Source organism: Anastrepha obliqua, chromosome 1 (genome assembly GCF_027943255.1).
Source record: "Anastrepha obliqua isolate idAnaObli1 chromosome 1, idAnaObli1_1.0, whole genome shotgun sequence".
NCBI lineage: Eukaryota > Metazoa > Arthropoda > Insecta > Diptera > Tephritidae > Anastrepha > Anastrepha obliqua.
The window spans coordinates 168683976-168695394 of NC_072892.1; the positions used below are offsets into that span (position 1 = coordinate 168683976).

Below are 11419 nucleotides of genomic sequence, written 5' to 3' on the forward strand. Positions count from 1 at the left end.
AATCGCTCCTCTAAAGTACGTCAATATTAACTTTAACTTTTTTTTTTGGAAAATTTAAGGAGTTCATGACTGTCAGTAGGAAACAATAAATTTAAATCTTCCATGGAGATATATTCGTGCTTCGTTGCCATTCTATGCAGATTATGCCTGAATGGTGCCCGTATTGCACCTATTGAAGGGGATATTTGTGAATTTAACCAAATCTCAACATCTATCGATTTTGGTTTTTTATTTGCCTAAAACAATTTTAACTAATATTCTTAACTCTAGTTTAAGTTTAATTTAGTATAATTGATAAAAAGTATATAAAAAATTATTGCTTCTTAGACTAAATATGTAAATTAAATAAATAAAATATTAAATATTATAAATAAAAAAAAAAATTAAAAAATAATATAAATACATTGAAATGTAACAAAAAATAGCTCAAAATTTATTTATTTACTAAGCCAACGAATGGGTTCTGATAAGCTAAATGGACATATTTAAAGGTCAATAGGCATTGCAAGTACAATTAAACTACAATATTTATAGTAAATATTCAAACATTTTAATAGGGGATCTTTTGAAAATGACAAATCTTTCTCAACAAATTTAGAGATTTTACTAAACTCAATTAAGGCTCTAGTAATAGAAGCATTTCGAGCATGAAGAGTCTTTAAGCTACCAACACAGAAGAACTCCGAGTTACGCGGAGCTCTGGCCGGAATATTAAAGAAAATCCTATCAAGCAGCACGCGATAGTCAACAGTACCACGGATTAAGTCAAAAATGAAGAGTAATGATTGGATTTTCATTTCATAGGTTTACACCTGGGAAAGCTAACAAGTAATTTTTTGCGGTCTAATCAATTCAATATTAATATTTATATATATTTATCCTATGGCCAAGGCAGCGTTACATTTTACAATTTTTTGTACTAAAATTAATCATCACCATCGGTTCCTGTTTTTCCCACTGGATCATAGAGCTGCAGTAAAACACTTCTATCTAGTTCTGTTGTTTGCAAGAAGCTTGATTTCGTTCCAAGTTTTCCTGACGTTTAAACTTCCTTGTGGACCGTTTTCCTCCAAGATATTTTTGAACGGCCAACCTTTCCAACACCCTGTGGATTCCAATCCATATCTTTGCGAAGCGTATGCCTAATCCACCTCCACTTTCGCAGTTTTAACATATCGCTTTTTGCTTCTTAATCCAGGGTCAGTTTGTTAAAAGGTTCGACCATTAACCTATAGTATTTGGAACACTTAGTAATCCCCATTCTGCATCCAGCCTCTCCAGGTCATTTAAAGCAAGGGGCTTTCTACTTTTGCGCTAACATGCAAAGAAGTGCCGCAAAATTGTTGTATAGCACCTAGGACGATGTTCGCTTTAGACCCGTAGAACAGCATTTTCGGCTTTTTCAAATTTACTTGCTTAGATAAAATGTCCTCATTGAAATCAGATAGAAATTGTTTTTTTTATTTTTTTAAATATTTTGTTTTTAATATTTTATTTATATTTTTTAAATTTTATTTTAATTAATTATAATCTAGAAATACAGTACCAAAAACTGATTTATGCTAAGAAAACATGTTAAAATTAAACTCTCTCTGTGTCCTAGAAATCGGAGCATTAAGCGCATAATCGCATAATTGGTTCTAACCTTTCGCAATATCATGATTTCTTAAGCTGCACTGAGGAATATTTAAATTAATATAGAAATTAATTTCTTCTAGTTAAAAGGGGTGCTCAATCGCCCACTTATCAGATCAAAAACATAAGAGAGAGAGAGAGAGCGAATAGTCCTTCTACTAGGTTTTTAGTTTAATGAGACAGCACCGACCTTTAGAGAATGAAATTGCATCAGCGAAGTGCAACAAACGCAAATCATAACGGACAAAGACTCTCTGAATACTTTCAAGCATTTTTGTGTACGCAAGCAAAGGCATCGTTCTCGCCAATTACTCGTACAACTCGTCACGATGCTGTGTCTTTCTCTGCTTTTCACCAGACCGGCCGCTGCACGATGCCCGTTTGCCGTAAGTTGGGTGGTTGTGACTCAATTTAATTGCTTACTCAATGGTTCATGTCTACTAATATGAGATGTATAATTGGGTATCCAAATAGAGAGCGCTTATTCATGCTTTGAACGCGCGCAAGAGAGGTATGCGTATAACAGTTTCAGAGTATATGGTTCAACGAAGTCTGAACTAAAAACAACAAATAAAAGCAATGGCGTAATTTACTCGTAAATGTCTTTGAAAAGATAAACTATAGTCACGTGCCAAACCAAGATCAATAATTGCCATTGAATTGGATAATTTGGAGCCACTAATGTGGTAGGGAGTAGGTAAAAGAGAATGAGATTTCCCAAATGCATCTGTTATTATTTAGTATATTTTATTTATTTATTTATTTGCTTATTAAGTTATTTATTTCTTTATAAATTATTTTATATAACAAAAAATATATAGTATTACATACATAAATACATAAATGCAGCACTGCTTACGAGGCCTTCAGCCGCGCTTATTGAGTCCAAAAAATTACTACTATCGCTTTAAAATGCTAAAAACTCCCATTTGAAATAATTGGTAATAATTTGCATTTCTTACTATGCGTATTTGGTATAACTGGCGCCTATCTCAGTACCACTATTTTTTTGGGTTTTTCTGTTTATATCAGCTTTTCTTTTTTTGTCAGGTATTTCTGTCTGAGTATAAAAATGCCCGTCTAATTTCTTTGCACTTTATTTGCTCACATTCGGGAGCAGAATATTGAAGGAAGTTTCTCAAAATGGCTTACGCATTTCATATTATTTTCTCGTTCGTGTTGTTGACGGCGTTGTGTGCGGTGGACGCAAAGACAAATGTTAAGCAATGTGAGTAGTCTGAGTAGTGCTATGGCCTAGTGATTACAAAAAACGGAAATGCTGGACATTTTGTGATTTAAGGATATATGAAAGTAACTCAGTTTTTAATCCAATACATATGCAAACATACGAGTATGTGACTTAGAAGTACGCAGAATTGTAAATGAAATTAGGTGCTGAGCGAGTGAGCATTAAAGTGAATATTTAATCAAACAAAAGTGGGAATTTGTAATGGCAACACTAAATACTAAATAATACTAAAGTATTTTAAGAAATAAAAAAATTAAAAATTATGGAAAAACATTTATAATGAAGTTCCTCTCGCGGCACTTAAGAGAAGGGTTGTGTGACCTCCAAGCAAATTCGTTTCTTTTTTTTTTCTTAGCATAAACAAGCTCGTTTTTATGCTATGATGTGAGCGATTTTGTTAAGAGAGTGAGAGTTAACCGAAATTTATTTAATTAATTTAATTTAATTATTCTGCCTAACCGCTTCTGTGAACTTCGTTTGATCGCTTACATTTAGAGGCTAAGTTATTTAATACTAATGAACCAGGTTGTGGCTGCCGTGACCGAATGGGTTGTTGCGTGATTACCATTTGGGAGTGCGTGGGTTCGAATCACCATGCATGAACATAAAAAAACTTGAAAAAACTCAAAAAAATTTAAAAAAAAGTTAATCAAAATTGTATACTTTTTGAACAGAATTTTCAGAAAAATATCGGGTATGCAAAAAAAATTCAAAAACGTTCAGAAGAATTTCATATATTTTAAAAAGAATTTTTGGAAAAATTTCGTTGTGCAGTTTAATAGGCCACTGAATAACCCTTTTGAAACTAAACAAATTAAAAAAAAAATATTTAAAAAATGTTCATCAATATTACATACTTTTTGAGCAGAATTAAAAAAACCTTCGGGTATGCAAGAAATTCAAAAACGTTCACAAGAATTTCATATATAATATTAAACAAAAATTTGAGAAAAATTTCGGGTGTGCAGTTTAATAGTCCACTGAATAACTCTTTTGAAACTAAACAAGTTTAAAAAAAATATTAAAAAAATTTAAATCAAAACTACATACTTTCTAAGCAGAATTTAAAAAAAACTTTCGAGTATGCAAGAAAATTCAAAAACGTTCGCAAGAATTTCATATATTCAAAAAAAAAAATTTCCGAAAAATTTCGGGTGTGCAGTTTAAAAGTCCACTGAATAACCCTTTTGAAACTAAACAAATTAAAAAAAATATATAAAAAATTTTCATCAAAACTGCATACTTTTTTAGTTTAAGAGTCCATTTCAAACTTTTATAAATAAAAAAAATTAACAAATTTTCATCAAACATTCATATTTTTTAAACAGAATTTTGAGAAAAACTACGGGTACTAAGTTTCGGCCACCGCGACCGATTGGATTCGTGCGTGACTATCGTTCGGGAGTGTATAGCATCTCGTGCATGAACACCAAAATGATAGAAAAAGTTTTCTTTCTTTGCATATCGAAATAACACCTCTTATTGGAAAACCCTTTAGCAGTCGCACCTCGACAGGCAATGGCAAACCGCCGAGTATATTTCTGCCATGAAAACGTATTTCTGCCATAAAAACCCATTTGCCATTCGGAGTCGACTTAAAACTGTAGGCCCCTCCATTTGTGGAACAACATCCAGACGCACGCCTCAAATAGGAAGAGGAGCTCGGCCGAACACCGCACCAATTATTTATTTTTTATTTATTAAGTTTAATAGTCAAAATATTAAAAAAATTTAATTTTCAGTGCAAATGTGAAGCCCTTGAAAAGTTGCATTGATTTTAGAGAATTTTTTTCACCGACGGTGTTGAGTGTTTTCTTCTATATAAAAAATGTCCAGCATTCTCTGCATGTCACTATCCAATTCTTACGTAGAATCGCTAGCTGTTCCAATTGTGAACAAATTTTCGAAATTTTTGCAATTCATCGTTACGCAGTCACAAACCAAAAGTGTTCCCACTTAATCAAGGATGATAGATTACAAAATTTGGCCAGCAGCAAAATTGTGATAGTAGTTTGGCTGTTATATCAGAGAAGATTTGACAGAGAACGAGAGAGAGAAAGAGAGAGAGAGAGAGGCGAATGAAATGAAAATGAATTGTGCAAAGTGAGGTTAGTTGAATACAATCAGTCATCAAATCAATCGCTGTTCAAACGGGTACGAAGTGACATGAGCAGTTCATGTGTTGATTTTTTATGAAGGGTCTTTCGAAAGTTTCGCCTAAATGTAGTGAATGTAGTACTGAATAATTCCTGGACCGTACCTTTTTTTTATGTTTTCTTCGGCATTTCAATTACAATTCAAAATAATAAAAATGAACTGGTTGATTGAACGAAATGAAAATTTGTTCTTATATAACAAAATAATGATAAACATTCAAATTATCCAGTGTAGTCTTATGGCGTACAAATTTGGGGCTGTGCCAGTCCATATAATATCGACATAGTCCAACGACTTCAAAATGAAATTCTCAAAAATATTGTCAATGCTCCTTGGTACGTTCGCAGTAGAGATATTCATTGTGACCTCAACATTTCTACGGCCGCTGCTGTTATTAAAAACCTGGCAAAAGCCCACTCTATGAGGCTCCAGAGGCACGTTAACGAGGAAGCCAGGAAACACCGTAGACCTAACCCGACGACTCCAATGAAAAAAACCGTGAGATCTTATGCGTTGTTAATATGGAGAAGACATTTTCAAATTCTCTTCATAGAAACACCACAAAATTCGTTAGTTTCTTTTAAAATATTTGTATTGTCAACAAACATTTTATACCTAAATATGTATATTTAAATGACTGTAATAAAAAAAATAGTAAGTAGACAGATATACAATTTTTCATGATCGAACAACGTTCTAAAATCATTGAAAATTATTATGAAAATGGTCGATCTTTAAGATATACAAAATTTTTAATTTTTTTGGTTGAAGTAATCGTCCAAATGAGTCGACAATTCAAAGGTTGGTGAAAAAATTTTAAGAAACTGGTTTTGTTGAGAATAGAAAAAGAACTGGCAGAGCAAAAACTGGACATTGTGTTGAGAATAAGGCAGATGTACCGTAAAATGAAGCTGAACAACCTTCAACATCGATTAGCAATTGGTTGATGGTGGGTTTCAGCCTTTCATACAATACGCTCCTTAGAACCTTATAGGCGATATTTAGAAGACTTCTTCTTCTTCTTCCTAATTGGCGCGATTTTGGCCGAGTTGCCTGTGATATCGCCGTTGCCAACGTGCTAAGGTCCAAAAATCTTACGCAGAATCTTTCTCTCAAACACTCCAAGCGTCGCTTCATCGGACGTTGTCATCGTCCAAGGTTGAGAGCCTTGTAGATTGTTAGTTTTGTTCGTCGAGAGAGGACTTTACTGCTCAGTTGCCTACTTAGTCCAAAGTAGCACTTGTTGGCAAGAAAGATTCTACGTTGGATTTCAAGGCTGACATTGTTATAGGTGTTAATGCTGGTTACTAAATAAACGAAGTCTTTCACAACCTCGAAATTATAACTGTCTACAGTGACGTGGGTGCCGATACGCGAGTGCGCTGTTAGAAGACTAATCCCTCGATAATTGGCACAGATTGCAGATCTCCCTTCTTATGGATTGGGCAGAGCACACTTAAATTCCAATCGGCAGGCATGCTTTCATCCGACCATATTTTGCATAGAAGCTGATGCATGCACCTTACCATCTCCTCGCCGCCATATTTGAATAGCTCAGCCGGCAGTACGTCGGCGCCCGCGGCTTTGTTGTTCTTTCGCCGCGCTATCGTTATTCTCACCTCGTCAATGTCAGGTAGCGGAACGTCAATTCCGTCGTCAACGATTGGGGTATCGGGATCTGCACATTCGTTGTGACAGGCACAGCTGTCACTATTTAACAGGTTCTGGAAGTATGCTCTGGATGTCAGTCACCAGATCGCCGTCTTTGTTCTTACGGGAAAACGCCTTGGTCTTAAAACCTTCTGTAAGCCGCCGAACTTTCTGGTAGAATTTTCGGGCGTTGTTCCTATTGGCCAGCATCTCAATCTCCTCGCACTCACGTATTTCGACCTGTCGTTTTTTCTGTCTCATCATAAGTCTCTCTTCCTTTTTTAGCTTCCGGTAGCGATCCCACATGGCTCGCGTTGCGCCTGAACGCAGCGTGGCTCTATAAGCAACATCTTTTCTTTCTGCGGCAGTATGAAGTTCCTCGTCGTATCAACTGTTTTTTCGGGCTCGCCATAATCCGATTTCTTCTTCGGCGTCAGTACGTAAAGAGCGTGAAATGTTTTTTTTAATTTTAAAAAACTTGCCTTAGATTCGTAAAAAGCAATCCCGATAAATCCCTTGTTCCGAATATTGACGAATCCAAATAATTTTTGTTCAAATTTTGACCACCATTTTGAATTTTGAAAAACTCGCATCAGATTATTAATCAGCAAGAATTGAAGAGGAAGGCCTCCCCTGCGTTGGAAAGATCAGGTGGAGAAGGACTTGGCATCACTTGCTGTGTCCAATTAGCGCCGGTTAGCACGAGAAAGGAACGACGGGCGCGCTTTGTTAAACTCAGCCAAAATCGCGTAAGTTTCAAGTAATGGTATTGCACCAAGAATGATAGAATACGGCGTCAGCTCAGAGTTGTAAATAGTAAAAATGAAAATGGCAAGTTTATTAACATTTTTTTGAGGATCATCATTAATTTCATAATTGAAAGAGAGCGAAAAATGTTTCACAATCTCCTCTTATTAAATCCTCTTTTAAATATCTCGCTTCTAAAAGCAAGTCGAAGTATGAAAGTATGAAAAAAATGGCTGTTTTCCAAAAATTACTGGATTTCTACACTAATTTTTTTCCGTGTTCACTCCACCGGGAGCATATCGCCTCGACAAGACTCAGTGTTGCGTTGGTTTCGTTAATATATTTTGCTTTCTGACAGGGTAGGTGATTAGCCTGCCACTACCAGTCTTAAGTAGTGGGAATGCCCACCTGTCGTTGCTTAGGAATAACGCCTTCTTGCCGCTTCGAGCGCCCTCTGTGTTTCATATTTTTCTGCCAGAAGGATCGCACAGATGGTTGAGGACTTCGCAAAATTTGGTGTGTTTGCGCTATTACCGCGGTTGCCCGCTTCCTCTTGCTGGCGCCACTGATGCAAGGTGTAACTGTTTGCTTTTGCTTGTTTTAACAGCCACAATGCAAATAATGTGCGGACTTTCGTGCGGGAGTAAGGATGGGAAGCATAAGGTTTTGGGGTTGACGAATGAAATTAGTTTTTTTTTTGGGATGGCAGGCTAGCGCACTTACGCTAGACTACCGAGGCCGCTTACGGTTTCCTTATCTGGGTTAGAGGGAAATGAAATTGCCGATGAGCTTGCTAGAATAGGATCGACAGAACCGGCTTCAGCTGTCCCCTTCTCAGACATCGGTGTTCCCTTGGCCGTTGTTAAAGCTACGCTGAAACTACGCAATTTCTTTCTAAAAACAGCGCAAGACAGATGGAGGTCTGTCTCATCGTGTGCTATTTCGAAAACACTATGGCTTCCATCTCGGAAAGAATGGAATAAGGGATTCTCACTAAACAAGTTCGACACTACAGTCTATACAGATGGCAGTAAAATGGATTGTGGTGTTGGAGCTGGTATATATTCTCATAGACTTAAAATTGAAAGATCTGTGCGTCTCCCTAATGCTTGCAGTGTCTTTCAGGCGGAAGTACTTGCAATTGGGGAAGCTTGTAGGCTACTAATCGCAGATCCCTCTTTTAAGGGCAGTATCGCTATTCTTTCGGATAGCCAAGCTGCAATCCAGGCACTGGGTACAGCTACAACAACCTCGAAAGTGGTGGAGCAAAGCAGGAATAGCCTCACCGCCTTCAGCGAAAACCATAAAAACTTGGAGAAAGGGACTGTTGACCACTTTCTCTGCAAATGACCGGCTCTGGCGGCTAGGCGCTTGAGATTCCTTATCGATGACTTGAAGAAATTCTTCAGCCTAGCTCCCTTTTTCCCCCTCCACTACATCAACAGCACTGGATGGCTGTAGAAGGATTTCTCTGCCCAAAATTTTTTTCTTTGCACAGGCAGTGGTCCACATTATGGTATCAAAACGGCACGTAAGTCTTACTTGTAGTGTGCCTGGGGTACTCTTGCCATCTTACCTGCCTACCTACCATTCACTCTGAAACGAGACACTTGCCCACCCGTCAAACTCAACGATATGGAAATATCACAAACTAATGAAACCTAATATCTAGGAAAATCTAGACAGAAAATCAACCTGGAAGATACATATATTCTCAAAAATAAAAGCACTTAAATCGTCATTCCCAAGTTTCTCTCGAAATCAAATTGCTCTTATACTCAGCAGTTCTAAAACCCGAGTGGACATATGGTATTCAACTTTGGGGTACAGTGGCAAACTCCAATATCGAAATTTTACAACGATTTCAGTCAAAAACATTAAGAATGATCACCAAATCGCCCTACTACATATATTGCAAACTCGCAAATACACCGTGACCTCCAAATATCCAATGCTGTGCAAGAAACAGAGAAATATGCAAGATGCCACAATCTCAGGCTCCTTACTCACTCTAACTCCTTAGTCACGGGAGTGATAGCCAATCCCATTGTTTTTACCCGATTCAAAAGAAAATCTACCACAGATCTCCTCTTCTAGTGGAAAAAACTGAAATGGGTTGTACCACTGGGTGCATCCCGTAAACGACTGAAATTCTCTAGCTATTAGTTTAAGTTATTCTATAAACATTGCTTAATGTATGTATACTGCTTGCAATAAAAGTGTTCTTAAATAATACCTAAAAAAAAGACACTCCACAATTTTCCAATACGATGTCCTGTATTTTTTTTGCGATTTCTGGTGTTGTTGCCGTCTTTGACATGGATCCTCTTGAAGACTTGTACGACTACATTTAAATTCAGCAACCCATCTTTCTACTGTACTAATTGATGAATTGATGGCAAAAAGTCCTTATACACTTTGAATATTCTTTCATAAATTCCCTTTGCTATAAAGTAAAACTATATTTTTTTATACTCCTGCGTCAACCGAAGGATGCAACGACTCTGGCTCGTTCCAGCAATGAAAAAAATCGTTAGCAAAGAAAAATGAAGACCATCACTAGACAACTTCGCCCTCTTCCGGTCTGACCCGATCCCGAAAACCGTGGCCGAAAAGTGATGCACGCAACTTTTTCGCTTGGTTTCAGTGAAGTGCCTCCCAATTTTAGCCAATCTTTTCTTTTCATTTTGTCTTTTGGGACGTGTACAAACTTAACGTCCTCCTTTGTCCACGTTTGCGACACAACCAATACATTTCCTAAGCATTTGTATCATACACAAACTACTACCAATATAATTACCAACTGATTTTCTTTTCTCCACAACAGGTAAAGACACGTCAAAACCTATGCCTCTGAGCGTAAGCATAGAGGGTTGCGAGGAGCCGCCATGCATAGTCTATAAAGGCCAAACATCCATTATTGCAGTACACTTTGTGAGCAGTAAGTGCATTTCCTTTATATCAATGCTTTTATATTTTATGTATTTTGTTTTGATGAAAAATTTGTCTGATACTTTCAGCCAAGGACAATATTCGAAATCTCACAGCGCAGTGCTATGCTACGACTTTGGGTATAACTGTACCTTATGAATTGCCTGAAGATGTGGCAGATGTTTGCCAAAATCTCTTATATGGCGCCATGTGCCCCCTCTATGCAACCGAAGATATTGTGTATGATTTCCAGTTTTACGTCGACACCTACTATCCGGAAATTGCAGTTACCATTGAACTGAATTTAACCGATGCAGATGACGATGTAATAGCCTGCTTCAGTACGAGTATTCGTGTGCGTAAGGGCACTCGAACGAATGTTATAACAGACTCTATAACTAATAATACAAATCACATTTGGAGTTAATCCATTAAGGTGTATATCGTTGCAGAAATAACTGTATTTTTTATTTGGTTAAATATTTTCTTTTGGACAGCGTATAGAGACGGAATGTGAACCAGAAACCGGGAAATGGAATACGTAGATTAGAATTGATTAGATTTGTGGGGGGTTGGACAAGTCCAAGCACTCAGTCAGTAGACCATTGTACTACACCCGGACAGATTTCAGTAGAAAGAATATAGATATATGAAAGATAAAGAGTGGGTGGTAAGACGGATAAATTAGCTTGAGGTCACTCTTGTATGAACTTTATCCATACTCAGTATATCGTAACCCAAGTCTGATTTTGGAAAACGCCGGACAGCGACAGAGAAAACGCTCTGCAGTGTCGTCATCCACAAGACAGGATAGGCATATCGGGCTGTCGACGACCCCCATCGTAGCCATTTGATGACCACAGACGTTGTGCCCTGTGATTACACCCACCAGTACCCTCAGTTTCTTTTCTGCTGAGTTTTAGGAGAAAGGTCGCTATTTTCCTGTTGGGTTCTTTCACAAAGCACTTGGCTACTCTGCACGAGTTCAACTCAGACCAACAACCTCTGTGGGTAGACCTCATGAAGTCGCCAATCCATAGTTGAACCGAT

General features: G+C 37.3%; 1 protein-coding gene across 3 annotated transcripts in view; it reads left to right on the top strand.

The window, feature by feature from the left end:
- LOC129253522 (mite group 2 allergen Tyr p 2-like) overlaps positions 1–10823 on the top strand; it is a 72741-nt gene extending 61918 nt beyond the window's left edge. For 2 of the 3 annotated variants that reach the window (XM_054891940.1, XM_054891938.1), the window contains exons 2-3: positions 10266–10379; positions 10459–10823. In XM_054891940.1, coding sequence (XP_054747915.1) covers positions 10286–10379; positions 10459–10796 — 432 coding nt within the window. In that variant the 5' untranslated portion in view covers positions 10266–10285 and the 3' untranslated portion in view covers positions 10797–10823. Of the gene's footprint in view, positions 1–2778; positions 2864–10265; positions 10380–10458 lie in introns of those variants that run through there. The other variant, XM_054891937.1, reaches the window with a different exon arrangement.
- The last annotated feature ends 596 nt before the right edge of the window (positions 10824–11419 follow it).